Source organism: Podarcis liolepis, assembly GCF_965112155.1.
Source record: "Podarcis liolepis genome assembly, chromosome: 17".
Taxonomy (NCBI): Eukaryota; Metazoa; Chordata; class Lepidosauria; order Squamata; family Lacertidae; genus Podarcis; species Podarcis liolepis.
In genome coordinates this window covers 34,083,421-34,103,081 of record NC_139571.1, presented here as the reverse complement: position 1 = coordinate 34,103,081, position 19,661 = coordinate 34,083,421, and the positions used below count along the sequence as shown (strand labels likewise).

Below are 19,661 nucleotides of genomic sequence, written 5' to 3'. Positions count from 1 at the left end.
TCAATTGTGATTTGTCTTCTTTCCTGGTCTGTAAACTCTGAGATACACACTCTCTCTCGTGAGACACACGCACACATCTCCACAGCTTCTATCCTTATTTTTTGAAATATATGACATTCCTTCAGCTCTTTATAATCTTCTGATTCAGGAGGTATCCTGCAGTGTTAGTACAAGCAATGCAGCGTATAGGCTGTTTTTCCTTTCTGACATCCAGTGTGGTGCTGGGGTTAGAGTGTTGGACTAGCACCTTGGGAAGGTACCCCTGCCCGTACGGGACAGTCGTGTCCGACTCTAGGGTTGTGCGCCCATCTCACTTAAGAGGCCGGGAGCCAGCGCTGTCCGCAGACACTTCTGGGTCACGTGGCCAGCGTGATGAAGCTGCTCTGGCGAGCCGGCACCAGCGCAGCACACGGAAACGCCGTTTACCTTCCCGCTATAAAGTGGTACCTATTTATCTACTTGCACTTAAGGGTGCTTTCGAACTGCTAGGTGGGCAGGAGCTGGGACCGAAATAATAATAATAATAATAATAATTTATTATTTATACCCCGCCCATCTGGCTGGGCCTCCCCAGCCACTCTGAGCGGCTTCCATAAAAACCAAAAATACAATAAAATATCACACGTTAAAAACTTCCCTGAACAGGGCTGCCTTAAGATGTCTCCTGAATGTCAGGTAGTTGTTTATCGCCTTGACATCTGCTGGAAGGGTGTTCCACAGGGCGGGCGCCACTACCGAGAAGGCCCTCTGCCTGGTTCCCTGTAGCTTTGCTTCTCGCAATGAGGGAACCGCCAGAAGGCCCTCGGCGCTGGACCTCAGCGTCCGGGCAGAATGATGGGGGTGGAGACGCTCCTTCAGGTATACTGGACCGAGGCCGTTTAGGGCTTTAAAGGTCAGCACCAACACTTTGAATTGTGCTCGGAAACGTACTGGGAGCCAATGCAGGTCTTTCAAGACCGGTGTTATATGGTCTCGGCGGCCGCTCCCAGTCACCAGTCTAGCTGCCGCATTCTGGATTAGTTGTAGTTTCCGAGTCACCTTCAAAGGTAGCCCCACGTAGAGTGCATTGCAGTAGTCCAAGCGGGAGATAACCAGAGCATGCACCACTCTGGCGAGACAGTCCGCAGGCAGATAGGGTCTCAGCCTACGTACCAGATGGAGCTGGTAAACAGCTGCCCTGGACACAGATTTGACCTGTGCCTCCATGGACAGCTGTGAGTCCAAAATGACTCCCAGGCTGCGCACCTGGTCCTTCAGGGGCACAGTTACCCCATTCAGGACCAGGGAATCCTCCACACCTGCCCGCCTTCTGTCCCCCAAGAACAGTACTTCTGTCTTGTCAGGATTCAACCTCAATCTGTTAGCCGCCATCCATCCTCCAACCGCCTCCAGACACTCACACAGGACCTTCACCGCCTTCACTGGTTCTGATTTAAAAGAGAGGTAGAGCTGGGTATCATCCGCATACTGATGAACACCCAGCCCAAACCTCCTGATGATCTCTCCCAGCGGCCGCATGTAGATGTTGAAAAGCATGGGGGAGAGGACAGAACCCTGAGGCACCCCACAAGTGAGAGCCCAGGGGTCTGAACACTCATCCCCCACCACCACTTTCTGAACACGGCCCAGGAGGAAGGAGCGGAACCACTGTATAACAGTGCCCCCAGCTCCCAGCCCCTCAAGACGGTCCAGAAGGATGCTATGGTCGATGGTATCGAACGCCGCTGAGAGATCCAGCAGAACTAGGAAACAGCTCTCACCTTTGTCCCTAGCCCGCCGGAGATCATCAACCAGTGCGACCAAGGCAGTTCCAGTCCCATGATGAGGCCTGAATCCCGACTGGAAGGGATCCAAATGGTCCGCTTCTTCCAGGCGTGCCTGGAGTTGTTCGGCAACCGCTCGCTCAATCACCTTGCCCAGGAATGGAAGATTTGAGACTGGGCGATAGTTGGCCATCGTGGCCGCATCTAAGGATGGTTTTTTAAGAAGCGGTTTAATAACCGCCTCTTTCAGCGGGTCTGGGAAGGCTCCCTCACGGAGGGAAGCATTCACCACCCCACGAAGCCCATCGCCCAGCCCTTCCCGGCTTGCTTTTATTAGCCAGGATGGGCAAGGATCCAGGAGACAGGTGGTTGGTTTCACTCGTCCAAGCAGCCTGTCCACATCCTCGGAGGTAACAGATTGGAATTGATCCCACTCAACTTGACCAGACAGAACTCTTGCACTCTCCCGCCCCGGCCCTGCTCCCACGGTGGAGTCTACTTCTTCCCGAATCTGAGCGATTTTATCTTCAAAAAACTTTGCAAAATCATTGCAGGAGAACATGTGGCCCGTACTGGGCTCCGATGTTGCAGGTGGTTCCGCTAAATTGTGAACCACCTGAAAAAGTCTCCTGCTGCTGTTTTCTGCAGATGCAATAGAGGCGGTGAAGAAATTCTTCTTCGTCGTCGCTATCGCCACTTGGTAGGCTCGACGTTGAGCTCTAACCTGTGTCCGGTCAGATTCGGAATGAGTTCTCCGCCACCGGCGCTCTAGCCGTCTCAACGATTGTTTCATTGCCCTCAGATCCGTGGAAAACCACGGGGCTGTCCGGGCTCCATGCAATCGGAGAGGGCGCTTCGGAGCCAAACAGTCAATAGCCCTGGTTAACTCCACATTCCAGCGGGCCACCAGGGAATCAGCTGAAAGGCCATCAACATGGGATAAAGCATCCCCTACCACTCTCTGGAAACCATTTGGATCCATTAAGTGGCGGGGGCGGACCATCCAAATTGGTCCCACCTCCCTGCAGAGGGGATGGGTTGCAGAGAAGTCGGGATGGGTCGGAGCTCACCCCACCGCGGGGATTCGAACCGCCGACCATGCGATTGGCAAGCCCTAGGCGCTGAGGTTTTACCCACAGCACCACCCGCGTCCCTAGCACCTTGGGAAACCAGAGTTCAAATCCCCCGTTGGCTATGAAGCTAACTGCCTTTCAGCCTAACCTACCTTGTAGGGTTGTTATGGGGATTAAATGGGTGTGTGTGTGTGTGTGTGTGTGTGTGTGTGTGTGTGTCTTTGTCTACCTTGAGCTCCTTGAGGAAAAAGGTGGGACGTAAATGCAAAAACAAAGCAGAACAAATCTGTTGGAATCTGTACTCTCCTGCTGAATCTGTACTCTCCTGCTGGTTCCTCTTTAATTCAATTCCTAGGTATGAACAATACAAGCTTTAATGCTGGTGTGTTGGTTTGTTTGTTTGTGTTGCTTGTCTTGAATTAAAGGTGTCATCTTGCACATGTTCAAGCCCCTTCTGGCACAGTGTATCCAGCTTTCTCTCCTGGGCGATCCCTCCAGGCTTGTGTTAGATTGCCTTAATTTACTAGAAACATTTAAGTTTCACCACCATCTCTCTTTTTCTCTCTCTCCTTAGGTGGCTTTGCTTTTGTATATGAAGCTCAGGATGTTGGAAGTGGCAAAGATTATGCTTTAAAGGTAAATATCCTCAGTTTCTTGGGACTCAACGCATGTCTTTACATTGTTGACATGGTTAACAGTAAGGCAGCAAACATGAAAATACCCGTAGCTTATAATGAATCAATTTGGAATCTTTCCCATAGAAAGTCATGCAAAATGGATTAATCCGTTCCAGACTTTTAAAAACAACCCCTGAAACAGCAATTTAACATGAGTTTTGCGATCTAACGAGACCATTGATCCATAAAATGAGAGCAATAAACAATGTACTGCAGTCACACAACCAATCAATCAGTAGCTGAAGTGGGTTCCACACAGTCACAAAAACAAAATGAAAAGAGCCACAAAAATGCAAAATAAATAGCAAAAACAGACAGAGCTCAGCATAACACGCAAAACAGAAGCGTGGCACTCAAATTGGAAGCGTAACACTCAAATTGGAGCACATTCAGCTTCCGAAAAAAGTTCGCAAACTTGAACACTTACTTCCGGGTTTGCAGTGTTTGGGTTCCAAGTTGTTTGAGTTCCAAGGTGTTTGAGAACCAAGGTACTGCTGTATGTCCTAGTTGGAAGGAAGCACGGCTCTTTCTTTGTATGTTTTTTTTTTTTTAAATCTAAGGGTGTGTATGGGACGTGGGTGGCGCTGTGGTCTAAACCACTGAGCCTCTTGGGCTTGCCGATCAGAAGGTCAGCGGTTCGAATCCCCATGACGGGGTGAGCTCCCGTTGCTCGGTCCCATTTCCTGCCCACCTAGCAGTTTGAAAGCACGCCAAAATGTGCAAGTAGATAAATAGGTACCGCTCCAGCGGGAAGGTAAACGGCGTTTCCGTGCGCTGCTCTGGTTTCGGTGTTCTGTTGCTCCAGAAGCAGCTTAGTCATGCTGGCCACATGACCCGGAAAAATTATCTGCGGACGAACGCCGGCTCCCTCGGCCTGTAAAGCAAGATGGGTGCCGCAACCTTTACCTTTACCTTTTAAGGGCATGTACGGAAGCTATGTTTGTTGTGATGATTTGTACAATTAGTAAAGTAGGAGGCTAACAGTAGGTGGTGCCAAAGCCAGTGACGGGCAGAGCCAATTAAGTCTAGTTTCTTCCTCATCCTTCTCCTTGTTAAGTTACACAAGGGCCACGCTGAGACTAAGGAAGAGGAAGATGACAGGCTTTGCCATCGCCTGGACTGTTCATAACTAATAAGGCAGACAGTGGGGGCTAGCTGAGGGCAGACTGAAGTTTGAGGGCAGTGCATCATTCGCCCTAAGTGGCTGACCTTTGCTGCGGTTTAGTAGTTCATATACTTTCTTGCTGCATCTGAGAAGTAAACTATTGCTTTGTCAAATGCCAGCATTCCTGCTTCACGGTGTCTCTGTAGGCCACCTTCCTTTCTAGTGCATCGCTACTGTAGAGAATCATTGGGATCTTGCCATTCGAGATTTGAATGGTTTTGCAAACTCATCTGGAACAATAGCAGGAGGATAAAGGTGTCCCTTTTTTCCAATTGGCTTTTGTTTCAGAACAACCTAGAATAGCTTTCAGTGTTAAACCTTTGTTTCAGGCTTTTGCTTATTGCTTTTTTGATATATATGAATTGCAAGCCCTTTAACTTGCACCAGATGCTTCCGGAGCGTTGAACAATGAAATACTTAGAGGGGTGCATTTGGATAGTTCTGGGTATAGCGTCATCGATGCTACGTAAACACTTAGATAAGCCATGAAACCTTAGCCTGCACCCTCCCCAGGACTAAAGTTGTCACTAGTGAATGTGTCAGAGCAACTTACAAGTTAGCTATTGCCATGAGACTGGTGTTCCTTCTGCCTGGGATACTTCTGCCCCAGAGTAGATTTGTTGAAAACATAATATTTGTTACATTTCTTAAAACATGCAAGCCTTTCTTCCTCTAAGGGGCTCTGAGTGATATTTTGGTTTCATAAATGACCTGTAAGGTAGATCAATCTGAGCAGCAGTGACTTGTCCAAGGGCAGCCACTGAATGTCATGGCTGAGTCAGAAGTTGAAGGTGGGACGGGACACCATATCAGGCTGGCATTTGTAGCCATATTTCTCCATAACGGGTAGATAGCAAACTTCTGGTGGCCCAAAATTGGGGAGGTGTGCAGGAAAGCCCTCTTCTTAACTTGTAAAACAGACTCTGGCGTCATTACAGTGGTGCCCCGCAAGACGAATGCCTCGCAAGACGGAAAACCCGCTAGACGAAAGGGTTTTCCGTTTTGGAGGCGCTTCGCAAAACGAATTTCCCTATGGGCTTCCTTCGCAAGACGAAAGCCCATAGGGAAATCTCCGGGACAGCGGGGAAGCGCAGCGCGTCTTCCCCACTGTCCTCGGACCTCCTCCGAAGGCTGGCGGTGGGGCGGAAAGCCCTTCTCCCCGCGCCAGCCTTCAGAAGGCTCCTCCGAAGGCTGGCGGTGGGGAGAAAAGCCCTTCTCCCCGCGCCAGCCTTCGGAAGGCTCCTCCGAAGGCTGGCGGTGGGGCGGAAAGCCCTTCTCCCCGCGCCAGCCTTCGGAAGGCTCCTCCGAAGGCTGGCGGTGGGGCGGAAAGCCCTTCTCCCCGCGCCAGCCTTCGGAAGGCTCCTCCGAAGGCTGGCGGTGGGGAGAAAAGCCCTTCTCCCCGCGCCAGCCTTCGGAAGGCTGCTCCGAAGGCTGGCGGTGGGGTGGAAAGCCCTTCTCCCCGCGCCAGCCTTCGGATGGCTGTCCTGAAGACTTGCGGTGGGAGGAGGGTTTTCCTTCCCACCGCCAACATTCAGAATGCTGTTCTGAATGTTGGCGGTGGGGAGGAAAAACCCTCCTCCCACCGCAAGCCCCGGGAACAGAGGAGAAGCGCTGCGCCCCTTCCCCTCTGTTCCCGTACCTGTCCTGAAGGCTTGCGGTGGGGAGAAAAGCCCTTCTCCGCACCGCCAGCCTGGCAAGCGGTTTCCATAGGAACACATTAATTGATTTTCAATGCATTCCTATGGGAAACCGTGCTTCGCAAGACGAAAAACTCGCAAGAAGAAAAAACTTGCGGAACGAATTAATTTCGTCTTGCGAGGCACCACTGTATAAGAAGGTTGTAGAAACTCTAGAAGGACCTCAAAGACCTTCTCATAATGGTGTTGCACCAGAGGGAGAGAAATGGGTGTAAATGTGTGAAGCCTCCAGCCCACGTGTGCTCATGAGTGTATGTGTGTATGCCCTTTTTTCTCTGTGAAGGAGAAATGATTATGAATAGCACTGAGTGCTTAAGCTTTGCCTTCTGAAACAGTGTGCTTATAGAGGTTACTTGCATGTGTTCAACAGTTGGTCGTTAACCGTAACAATCTGCAACAAGTGAAAATTAAGATTCCTGGGAATTTGCACTAGGCACTAAGCTTGCACAAGGTTTTAGGTCACAAGCAAAACCACAAGCATGTGGAATTGCGGAAATCTGAAAGGTGTTTCCATGCAAAATGACATTCCTCATGCCCTTGGTATATTGTTGGACTACAACTCCCATTGGCCATGCAGCTGGTGTCTGGTGGGAGTCGTGATCTGACAAAATTTGGATAGCGTTATGTTGAGGGAGACTGTTATACTGGGCTAAGATTCTCTCCCCCCAAAATGTTGGAACTATTCTTGCAAGTGACTTCATAATAGTAACGTAATTTGAACTTTAAGTGATGGGTCTCTGGTGCTGCCATACTTCTTGTCATCAGTGCTTCACAATGGATGTTGAAGATGGCAAGGCAGGCTGTCCCTGATATTCGTGTGTGGGCTGTGAAATGTCTCTTTCATTATATAAATCATAAGAATATATGCTGTCATAAAAAAGACTGATAATAATTTCTTGGAAAGATAATGCCATGTCTCTCTATGATGAGTGGATAGAAGATACGGCAACTCTAGCAACACATGAACAGATCGCTTTTCAACGCAGATTGTGTACGGATAAATGCAACAATATTTGGAATCCATTCATAAAAAGCATAATGCCTTGTTAACAATTTTACATTTCTATAACATCTTTATTTCCTGACAGAGATTATTATCTAATGAAGAAGAAAAGAACAAAGCCATCATTCAAGAAGTTTGTTTTATGGTATCCTTTTAGAGACAGCCTGAAACGCTTTGGGTAAAGCAGTCCTTAATTATACAGTTATGCATATCCGTCTTTGGTTGTCACAGGTTGTCTAAGGGATCATATCTGTGGAAGTTCAGAAATTTCATAGTTTGGTATAAATGATCCTTTTTGTTTGTGGCACCAGGATTTCTTCTGACACATTAAATGAAGGCATACAGATTAAAATTTTGGCTTGTCTTAATTTTCCCAATTCACATAGGCACTATAAAAAGAAATGTGCTGTGTGACCTGCTCTTATTTCTTAAAACATCGTTGGAAATGTTTCTGTAGCAGTAGATTTGCCCGCACGCTCCCTGCCTCCAGAGAAAGCTGGGAATTCCAGTGGATTTGGGACTGTAATCTCTCAAGGAAACGAGCTGTTCTTTATTGTATAACCTGGCTGCAAAAGATGTGTTCCAAATCTAGCAATCTTTGAAACTTTAACAGATGAAATCCTCTAGAAAAAGCTATCTGGTCACCCGAACGTTGTCCAGTTCTGCTCTGCTGCATCAATTGGAAAAGAAGAATCTGATACTGGGCAAGGGGAGTTTCTTCTGCTAACTGAGCTTTGCAGAGGTAAAATGATAATTTATGTGGGCTCTTTATTGTTTGGTGGACTAATCTAGCAGTTCAGCCAAGCCGGTCCTTCCTTCAGAGATGACTGTGGTGAGGCTGGTCAAAACAGCCTTCCAGCTTTGTAGATAAGCTGGCCAATTTTACTTAGTCAGCAAAAACTTATAGTGGCCAGCTGGGGTCTTGGCAGAGGAGGAAGAAGAGACCTCTGGTAGTACATTTCTATACCAGACACATTTCTATGCCTCCTGGCAGCCTACTTTGGTTTTGATGCTGGATGCTGAGAAGGAATGGAGCACCCCATTCCTGCATGGAACCCTTTGCTATGGCTACTGGGCTCATGCCCAGTAAGATAAAGCTGTTTTCTTTTTCAATTATATTTTACCAAGTTTCAACATTTTTAACATACACAATCAAGATACAATTTTGTCTTTTCTCTTGATTTTGTTGATTTCCCACTTTGTTTTCCATGGAGTTGTTGCTTCTCCCCTTCTGCTGCCCCCTATCTTCTATCTATTAAATCAGGTTAAGGCTGTTTTCTTGTCACAGGGGGTTGCCGCTTACAGCCAGTGTCACAGATACAATCCACCAGGTAGGGTGGAGACGCTAGGCTAGCTTCCCGGAAGCTGGACCTTCCAGTTGTTGCTTCCCAGGAGGGAGAGGGGCAGGACGGTTGGTGCAGTGCAGATGCACGGGCAGAGCCAATCCAGCGCTCTTTCTGGTGCGTTCACACTGCACTGACATCTGGGCCACATCACATCTTGGTAAAGCAACTGTGACCCACCTGCCTGGAAGCTAGCACAGCGGCTCTTCCCAGCCCGGTGAGCTACTTCGCAAGTCACTCTCGCATCTATGGATATGTAGTTCTATACTGGGGCTTCTTAGAGTACAGCCTCAGCCCCCCAGCTCTGCATTTGCCCTGTGCCTGATGTCAGGTCTTCTTTTTTAACAACCATGTGTTGCATGTGTTTGTCTAAAGCCAATTTGTGAGCTCCCCCTCATTTACAGGTGCTCCTTCTGAGCTAGGCACCCACCAGAGCTGTCGACCGCCCCTTATTTGGTGGGAAAGTCCCTTATTCCAGCGCCGTGTCCCGCTGCTGTCCCTTATTGATGATGTCCCTTAAATTTCCCAGGTTTCAAAGGAAGCAGCTCCTTTCCCTTCATCCCTGCCAGCCAGGGAGGAGGGAGGCTCCAACTGTGTTGCTTGGCTGCGTTGCTCACCCAATAAGGAGTCGAAGAACGACTGGGGGGTGGAGCTTGCATGCCTTGTGCCGATCAAATTGGCCACATTGCCTGGGCACTCGCTTTTGCTCAGCGCTTCTCAGAAGGGAGGTAATGGTGGTTTTCCTTTCTGCATCCCCTTTGCTGGGTTGCTGTGCTGAGGGAACCACCGCTTGAGGCTTTGTTTGGCTGATGGCTGGGCTTTCTGCCTTAGGCTCGGAGGGGCTCAGAAGTCAAACATACCTGTGCCCGGAAAATTCCTTATTTTGGCTGCTGATCCCTTATTTTTGAGGCTGCTGGTCCCTTATTTTCAAATCTGTAAGTTGACAGCTATGGCACCCACACAACCAGGAGTCCCGATTATGCAGAGCCCCTATACCAGTGTTTCCTAATGTTGGGTCTCCAGCTGCTCACTGCCCTACACTGTATACAAAGTGAAGCTTGCTTGTTGGCCTTCTTATACAGACACTAGCATGCAATACAAGGTGGTTTGGATGCAGGTGACGCTGTGGTCTAAACCACAGAGCCTCTTGGGCTTGCCGATCAGAAGGTCAGCGGTTTGAATCCCCATGAAAGAGTGAACTCCCATTGCCCTGTCCCAGCTCCTGCCAACCTAGCAGTTTGAAAGCATGCCAGTGCAAGTAGATAAATAGGTACTGCTATGGCGGGAAGGTAAAAGGTGTTTCTGTGAGCTCTGGCACTCGTCACAGTATCCCGTTGTGCCAGAAGCGGTTTAGTCATGCTGGCCACATGACCTGGAAAGCTGTCTGTGGTCAAACGCTGGCTCCCTCAGCCTGAAAGCGGGATGAGCTCCACAACCCCAGAGTCGCCCTTGACTGGACTTAACATCATGGGGTCCTTTACTTTACAAGGTGGTTGTCCCCCTCCCCTTTTTTAATAAAAAAAGGAATATCCAATGTTCGGTTGTGTGACTTACACGGAAGCGATCCATGCATCTGTCTCCCCTAACCCCTCTCTCATAACCTTCTTGTTTATTGAAAACCACATTGGGAAAGGCATTTTAAATTGACGTAGAAATGTCTGGCTCTTCTTTCCTCCCACACAGTTATTCTTTTTCCCCCTTCTCTCCCCCCCCCCCCCGAGACGGATATTAATTAGGACTGTGAGCTTTAATCACAGCTTTAATTGCCGATTAAAATTTGCTCTCTAATTAATTGGTGTGACCGGGACTGAAGGGCACCCTGCCGTGCAGGTCACACAGACACGATGGCTCCTTTGTCCTTGTGCCAAGTTGGAAGAGAAGAAACACTTGGAAGAAGTTTTTTTTTCTAATGGCTTTCCCCTTTGGTCTGTATCCAGAGCTAGTAGATGTTTTGCATTTGAAGTTAGTCAGCTTTTTCTTCTTGCAGAGAGAACTGCAGGCAGCTGAGACTGACAGGGTTCAGTATTTGCTTTTGCTCACTCCTCCACCCCCCCCTCCTGCTGCCCCTGGATCTTGGCCATGATTTGAGAATTGAGGGCTGGGGAATTAACATTTCACATACTCTGGAGTTCCTTGTTTTATATGTGCAGGAGCTACTGCTTAGGAACAGGATAGGAAGATTTGCTTAGGAATCTAATATTGTGTAGGAGGGCATGAGAGGTTTGCTGTTTGTGGGCTAATAACGGGGCAAGATGGCCGCCCATCTCATCCTGGTTTGAGGTGGCCGACCCCTGAGGGTGGAGACCTGGACCCCCATTTCGTGGTGTGTTCACTCACAAGAAGGGAAGAACTAAGGAAGAAAATTAATTGGCAAGTAGGGTGGGCTTTACCCTTTCTGGTCTGGGGTGGGGGCCAAATTCTCACTCAAATATAGAAGAAGCCATGTTGTTTGCTTCCTTGCTTGCTTAGTTTGTGTGTGTGGCGCCACATCTGCATGTTTAAAGTGTTATTATCCCACTTTATACAGTCGTGGCTTCCCCAAATTGGTAGTGTACAGCTCCCCAGGGAATTGCAGTTTGTTAAGGGGTGCTGAGAGTTGTTAGGAAGCCCTTGTATTCCCCTCGCAGAGTGTTATGAATTTTTCGTCCACAGGGCAAGTGGTGGAATTTCTGAGGAAAGCTGAATCCAAAGGGCCCCTCTCGTGCGACACGGTGCTGAAGATCTTTTATCAGACCTGCCGCGCAGTGCAACACATGCATAAGCAGAAACCTCCTATTATTCATAGAGATTTAAAGGTACAGAATCCGAAACAAGCTGATTTATGCAAAGGAGGAGTTTGTTATGAATCCGGAGCAGCAGCCAGTAGCAAGTTATTTAATCTTTTCATAAAATTTATATACTGCTTGAGGGTAGAAAACGAATGAACCTAAAAGCAGTTTATAATATTTAGACTGAGTGTGTTTTGAGTTTGTCATGTAGTAAATGGAAAAGTATTGCATCGGATAATAATAATAATAATAGTAATAATAGTGGTAATAAAGTTATTATTTATACGCCACCCACCTGGGTGGGTTTCCCCAGCCACTCTTGGCGGCTTACAGCGTATAAAAACATAGTAAAACCTCAAATATTAAAAACCTCCCAATAGAGGGTTGTCTTCAGATGTTTTCTAAAAGTCAGAGAGTTGTCCATTTCCTTAGCATCTGATGGGAGGGCGTTCCACAGGGAGGGTGCCACTACCGAGAAGGCCCTCTGCCTGGTTGGCAAAAACATGCTACTAAATTATATTGGCTGAGAATAAAGAGGTGGGAGGATGTTAAGGATTGGTCATACATGTACGCAGCCCACACACTAAGTTAGTTGCAAGCTTAGCGGTGGGCACATATGGAAGTCCAAACCAAATGGATCATGGAATGCTTTTATAACAGTCACTACATTTTAGATCTCTTGGGGCTGGTTCATACAGCCAGCCATATGGAAACATTCTTGTAGTGCAATCCCTAATTAAAAGTAGTCTGGGAAATATTGATAGCTACATGATGTTTATCGCATCTTTCGTTGTACTTTATTCCATTAGGCTAATCTAAGAAGCAGCGTTCGCTGCTCTCCAGAGGGAAGGCCTCTTCTAAAATAAACACACGTATTAGGGAGTGTGATCAGTGCAGCCAGTACAGAATTGATAAATCTTGTGCGCTTTGATGCTGTGAACTTGGAGGATATATGCATGAAAAGCTGCCTTTTTTAATATAAATGTAAGTGTGTCCGCTGAATGTGCACCCTTAAACTCCCCTCTTGATTGTCCGTACAGATAGAAAATATGCTGATGAGTAACCAAGGAACAATTAAACTGTGTGACTTTGGCAGTGCAACAACCATAGCACATTACCCTGACTACAACTGGTCCGCACAGAAAAGAGCAGCGGTTGAAGAGGAGGTGAGAAACCTGGTACTCTGATTTATTTTCAATGTTTTGTAACTCTAGGCTTTTTGGTATCCCTTAAATCCATTAGATCAAATTCTGTCGCAGTGGAAATCACTTGGAAATGTTATTGGGGGGGCATTCTTTTCCTGGTCCTATACAAGATATTCTTAAACTACTGCTGTAATAAAATAGTAGCCTTCAGCTGTGTATGGCTGCAAGCCTGTACACATTTAACCTTGGAATAAGCCCTTGGAATAATAATTGTGCTGTCTGCTAAGAAGCACCACATAAAGTGTCCTTTTCTCTCCGAACCATAGCACAAATACTACATCTCTTGGGTACTTCGGTCTTCTCTGTTGGTTAAGGCTGAATATATTTTGTTCAGATAACGTAAAAGTTGTGTCTAAAAGTTCTGCATTCGGTTTCCAAAGTGAATTGTGAGCCAAGCTGCCTGTGTCGCCCTGATTTGTATAACATTACTTCTGAGAGCTGCTTTTCAGAAACCTGGAACGCTTTTGGCAAGGGCTGGTAGAATAGCATCAGGCACCTGAATTTAGGGAGCAGCAATCTTAGAAGAAAATCAGGGAGCCATGATCTAGGGTGCTGCAGTGCCCTCTCCTAGTCACCAGGGGCCACTATATTTTGCTGGAGCTTCATGATAGCTTTTAAGGCAGTGCTACATGAAGGAGTAAGGGATGCGGGTGGCGCTGTGGGTTAAACCACAGAGTCTAGGACTTGCCGATCAGAAGGTCGGTGGTTCGAATCCCCACGACAAGGTGAGCTCCCGTTGTTCGGTCCCAGCTCCTGCCAACCTAGCAGTTCGATAGCACAAAGTGCAAGTAGATAAATAGGTACTGTTGCATCAGGAAGGTAAATGGCGTTTCCGTGCACTTCTCTGGTTCGCCAGAAAGCGGCTTAGTCATGCTGGCCACATGACCCGGAAGCTGTACGCCGGCTCCCTCAGCCAATAAAGCGAGATGAGCGCCGCAACCCCAAAGTCGGTCATGACTGGACCTAATGGTCTGGGGTCCCTTTCCCTTTACTTACATGAAGGAGTTTGCAGTGGTCTGTTGACTGGCCATGTGGGAACAGGAGGATTGCAAATTTACTGGTCACAGGGTCATCAGGTTGTAAAACGCGAGTGGTGGTGGTGAACTCTCAAAAGGGTGGTCCATTTACTACAGGCCTCTGAAATCATTCCCAGAACAGCATAATGCTGCTTACAGGTTTTGAACTATTGAGTGGTATATAAATGCATTTAATAAATGAATAAATAACCAAGAAACAGATCAAAGAAGATCCCTCTTCTTTGAGAGTTCCCTGCCGCATCCCATGGCTTGTAAGAGGAGGATATTGCTGTCTACATATATATCCAGTCTAACAGACTAGGTTGGCAGGAGCTGGTACAGAGCAATGGGAGCTCACCCTCTTGCAGGGATTTGAACCATCAACCTTCTGATTGGCAAGCCCAGTGGCTCAGTGGTTTAGACCACAGTACCACCCGCGTCCTAGCCAACCTAGCAGTTTGAAAGCATGCCAGTGCAAGTAGATAAATAGGTACCGCTGTGGTGGGAAGGTAAACGGCGTGTCAGTGCGCTCTGGTTTCCGTCACGGTGTTCTGTTATGCCAGAAGCAGTTTAGTCCTGCTGGCCACATGACCCGGAAAGCTGTCTGTGGACAAACGCTGGCTCCCTCGGCCTGAAAGTGAGATGAGAGCCACAACTCCATAGTCGTCTTTGACTGGACTTAACTGTCCAGGGGTCCCTTACCTTTACACCTGACAGACTCCTAGTACTGTACTGTACTGTACTTCGAAACAAGAATTGACTTTCACATTGATTTCCTGAATGTTAATCTTGATTTGCATGCCACAAAGACAAAAAATCATTTTGTTTCTTTTTATTAGTTGCTGCTGCAGGAGTTACAGAAACCCAAGTTTGGCATACAGATTGTTTTGATGAAAATCAAAGCATTTTGTGCTTGGGGTGCTCTAGCTTCCTTTTAAATTTTATTTTGTGTGTGTCTGAATCTCTGCTAAGTGTATAGAAGAAGAAAAATGCCTTTATTTTGTGTGTCTACAGATCACAAGGAACACAACACCAATGTATAGGACTCCTGAAATAATAGATCTATATTCAAACTTTCCAATTGATGAAAAACAAGATATTTGGGTAAGCATTTTCTTTATACGTAGATTAGACCTTGCGTGATACCTTATTTCTGAATATTTCCTGGAATTTGTATTTGTTTAGGGAATTTCTGCCCCTCCATTTCATCCCAAGGTGGTTCATAGTAAACCAATAAAGCATACACAATAACACCACTGCAATACAGACGTTAAAACTTCAAAAATGTGGTAGCGACTTAATACATATAACAAACAAACAAACAAACAAACAAACACAACAAAAAAACAAAACACCTTTTGCTCCTGATACTCTTTCCTTTGGTTAAATATTATTTATCACCTAACATTTCACTAAGCACCGTACAGATTTAAAAACAAGGCAGTCCTTGCCCACAGGTTTTCAGTCTAATAAAGCATACAACACACAAGGAAAAGGGATAGAGAAGGAAGAGGAAAACAGGCAAGCTTACATAGTTCTTAAAATGTGACCACCTTAAACAAACAGTTCAGGAAAAGGAGGAGCCAAAGGCATCTAGAATTTCTCAGGTGAGCCAATGGAGTGTGTGCTGTTACCTCTTTCTCTGTTGTAGTCGTGAAAACCTCTCACTCCTTTATTAGGAATGGGTGAGTTCACTGTTAACACTTTCACCAAATCAGACCCAATAGCGTGAAACCCTTGAAATCAATTGACCTAGGTTAATCTTGTCCATTTAATTTCTTCGGTTGGACTGCCCTGACATTGGAAGCAACCCGAAGTGCTTTAAGCTACCAAACACTGTGCATTGAATTAAAAATAGACAAGACTGTGCCAAATCACCTGGAAATTTACAAGGACAACACAACACAATGAACTGGAGGAAAAGAGACATATAAGCAAGCACACAGATTTTTCAAGACCATTGGGAATGTTAAAGCCAAACAGGGATAGGAGGCTTGCATTTTTATTTAAGTGATTGGGGGGAGCCAGTGCAGTTTCTAAGGAAGTACAGCTAAAAGAAAAGAGGTATTTGGAAGTAATTTCTGGCTATACTCTCCGTTTTTCTAATTGAAGCTGGGAAGGAAGAGGGAGAGGCGGGAGAGAGAATAATTCTCTTGTTGACGGATTTGATAGAATGTACTGATAGGAATGCCTTAAGCACAGTGCAGTGAACAGCAGACAATGTTCCAGCCTTACTGGTGAATGCATTGTGAATACATTGTAGGGACGTGGGTGGCGCTGTGGTCTAAACCATTGAACCTCATGGGCTTGCCGATCAGAAGGTCGGCAGTTCAAATCCCCGCGACGAGGTGAGCTCCCGTTGCTCTGCCCCAGCTCCTGCTAACCTAACAGTTCAAAAGCACGCCAGTGCAAGTAGATAAATGGGTACCGCTGTGGCAGGAAGGTAAACGGCGTTTCCGTGTGCTCTGGCTTCCGTCACGGTGTTCTGTTGCACCAGAAGTGCTTTAGTCATGCTGGCCACAAGACCTGGAAAGCTTTCTGTGGACAAATGCCGGCTCCCTTGGCCTGAAAGCAAGATGAGCGTCACAACCCCATAGTCACCTTTGACTGGACTTAACCCTCCAGGGGTCCTTTACCTTTTGCATTGTGAATACATGGGAGCATGCGCAGTACAGATCTTGTCCTGAGGCACTCAGGATCAGTTTGTGGGGAAGGACAGTAGCTCAGTTTGTAGAGCATCTGCCGTGAATGCAATAAAGTCCCAGGTTCAGTACCTAGAAGTAGAAGAAGAGTTTGGATTTGATATCCTGCTTTATCACTACCCTAAGGAGTCTCAAAGCGGCTAACATTCTCCTTTCCCTTCCTCCCCCACAACAAACACTCTGTGAAGTGAGTGGGGCTGAGAGACTTCAAAGAAGTGTGACTAGCCCAAGGTCACCCAGCAGCTGCATGTGGAGGAGCGGGGAAGCGAACCCGGTTCCCCAGATTACGAGTCTACCGCTCTTAACCACTACACCACACTGACGCTCTGCCTAGTGACTCCCAAGTAGGGCTGGGAAAAGGTGCTGTCTGAAAGCCTGGGGAGCCGCTGCCACTCAGTGTAGACGATACTGAGCTAGATGGACCAATGGTTTGACTCCATTTGGGGTGGTGAAAGCAGCAGGAGAATACGTAGAACTGATGGGCAGGCAGATTGTTCTGTATTGCTCTGCTGGGTGTCAAGCTTACCAAAACTTATGTACTTGATGAGGAATCGATTCAGTGCTTATATGCACATCTTGCTCAGTTTTGACATGATCGCCTGCGTTTTCTGTCCTCATCATCTCTGAGAGAGCGGATTAAGATTCCTGGGTTAGAGAGCAGAATGTGGGAACTACTGTTACGATTATTGGTTAGTTTTTTTGCTGCGGCAGCGACTTTCAATATTTTAAGCAAAAAACAAACACATACGCACATTATAACCAGTATATATATTTTTAAATGAACTGCGTTAAAACATCTCAGCCACACAAATAGGCCATAGATGGTGAAAGGCCTGATTGAAAAAGGCATGTTTTTGCCTGGCGCCTAAAGAGAGAGCAGGAGCCACCCTAGGAAAAGGCCCGTTCTCGTGTTGCCACCCTCTGTTGTGTTGTGGTCGAGATACAAACTTGGGATGGCAGCCCAAGGCTCATTGGTATCCTCTTTCATTGGCAGGGCTCAATCTGGGAAGCCAAGCCATGGTTTCATGTGGGATTTTAGCCAGGATTAAGGCAACAAACTGCGGTTAGCACTCATTATGGCTGCAGCAGATCATCCAATGCTGTAGTCTGCTCCGAAGTAATTGAATACCATAGGTTATTGGGTGAAATGAAATAATAGCTCCCATAGCTGATTCGATTTAAGCTTGAACAACTTAACTATTTAGGAATTTGGGGAGGTTTTGTTTTGTGTGTGTGTGTGTGTGTTAACTTCTGCATTCTTCCCCTGCAGGCATTGGGTTGCATTCTCTACCTGTTGTGCTTCAGGCAACATCCATTCGAAGATGGAGCTAAGCTTCGAATAGTCAATGGAAAATATTCAATTCCTCAGAATGACACAAGATACACAGTGTTTCATGATCTCATTCGTAAGTTTAAGACTGTGATGCTAAATTCACTTGGGGCAAATGAAAGGGGAATGAACTGATAATTTTGTATGGATTTAAGGTTCTTTTTGTTTGTTTCCTCTGCAAAAATGCACCTATGTTTTTTTTTTAAAAAACAGTTTCTGTTCATGTAATTAATGGGAAATGACAGTATACATGCAGGTTGAAGAGAAAATCCATGAATATAAGAAATTAGAAGTGGCAGTGAAGTTAACCGTTCCATCTTTTTATTATTTGAGTGTAGTGTTGACTTTATTCCAGTGCACAGGTAGGGGATTTATGGCCCACCAGGTGATGTGTACTACAACTTCCATCAGCTCAAGCCAGCATGGCCAGTGATCAGAGAATTTTCAGCTATTAACAGTTCGAAGCCCTTGATCACTGAAACAATTAAAGCCACATTTTGTGGTATAACTGAAGTTATGCAAATATTCATTAGCCAGGTCTTTTACCCATTTTGAAAGTCTCTTTGGATGACTGGCAGGATAGAAATCTTAGGGCAGGGGAAACCAGAAATTTGTTTTTGAGGTCTGCAGATTAAACCCGTTTCGATAATCTGTTGTGTCATTTTATTAGGATCGAGTCTGAAAGTGAATCCGGAAGAGAGGCTGTCCATCACAGAGCTTGTGAATCAATTGCAGGAGATTGCAGCTGCTAGAAATGTGAACCCAAAGTCGCCTATCACAGAGGTAATTGGAGCTATTGAGCAAAGCCTTATGGTTTGGGGTCCTCTGCACTGAAACTCCAAATCGCTCGTTGAAGATGCGCCAATGTTGGAATAAGGCAAATAGATTGGCGTGTTTCGTACAATTCTTCCAAAAGCAATGTTGTCAAATAAATTCTGTTCTGTTTCCCATCCTCCTGACTCTGATCTCAGAAGTCAGGGAATAAGGGGAATGAGTAGCAGGTATAGAGAAACCCCAACCTGGTGCCCCTCAGCATTTTGGACTACAATTCCCATCATCCATGGCCCATTGGCTATGGAGACTGAGGCTAACGGAGGCTGTTGGTGGGCTAGAGTTTGGGGGAGGCTGGTAGAGAGCAAAATCTGCTTCATTTCTAGTCATCTTGGCATTTGCACGTGAATAATCTTTTTTATTATTTCTGGACTGCTTGAAATATAAGTGCTGATCAAACTTTGCAACATTCCCTTCCCGCAATCTACCAAACACATTGGGTGCTCCACATACAATGTGACGTTTGCATCCCTCTTGTAAAGTAGATCAGTTCTATCTCTGTATTGCAGAAGAAGCAATATGAGGTTGGGCTGATAGGAAATTGAGAGGGTGATAGTTTGCCTAAAGCTACCTAGCAAGATTGCTTTTGGAGGGCAGAGTTGAAACAAGGACTTTGCTGGTGTAGAGACTAAGAGTTTGAGCTGCAGTCTTCAGCCTTTTTGGACCTGGACTCTCCTCTGACCACTGTGCTGTGTTATGGACCCTCTTTAATACACACACACACACACACATTTACAGTGGTACCTCTGGATGCGAATGGGATCCGTTCCGGAGCCCCGTTCGCATCCTGAGTACAACGTAACTTGCGTCTGGGCGTCTGCGCCTGTGCGGATCGCGTTTTGCCACTTCTGCGCATGTGCGTGACGTCATTTTGAGCATCTACGCATGTGCGAGCGGCAAAACCCAGAAGTAACGCACTCCGTTACTTCCGGGTCGCCACGGAGCGTAACTTGAAAACGCTCAACCTGAAGCATATTTAACCTGAGGTATGACTGTACTGTAAATATTGACTTTTCTCCAGCTTTGATGAGCTATCTTGGCAAGTATAGCTTGTCATGCAGCGCTACAGGAAGTGGTATGTGCTGACA

General features: G+C 46.6%; 1 protein-coding gene across 3 annotated transcripts in view; it reads left to right on the top strand.

Moving 5' to 3' along the window:
• The window catches only part of GAK (cyclin G associated kinase), a 76,593-nt gene that overhangs the window by 15,361 nt on the left and 41,571 nt on the right, over positions 1-19,661 (top strand). For all 3 annotated transcript variants that reach the window (XM_083481367.1, XM_083481366.1, XM_083481365.1), the window contains exons 2-9: positions 3,411-3,472; positions 7,464-7,523; positions 8,006-8,120; positions 11,374-11,516; positions 12,530-12,655; positions 14,725-14,814; positions 17,683-17,818; positions 18,413-18,525. In XM_083481367.1, the coding sequence (XP_083337493.1) occupies positions 3,411-3,472; positions 7,464-7,523; positions 8,006-8,120; positions 11,374-11,516; positions 12,530-12,655; positions 14,725-14,814; positions 17,683-17,818; positions 18,413-18,525 (845 nt within the window). The remainder of the gene's footprint in view (positions 1-3,410; positions 3,473-7,463; positions 7,524-8,005; positions 8,121-11,373; positions 11,517-12,529; positions 12,656-14,724; positions 14,815-17,682; positions 17,819-18,412; positions 18,526-19,661) is intronic.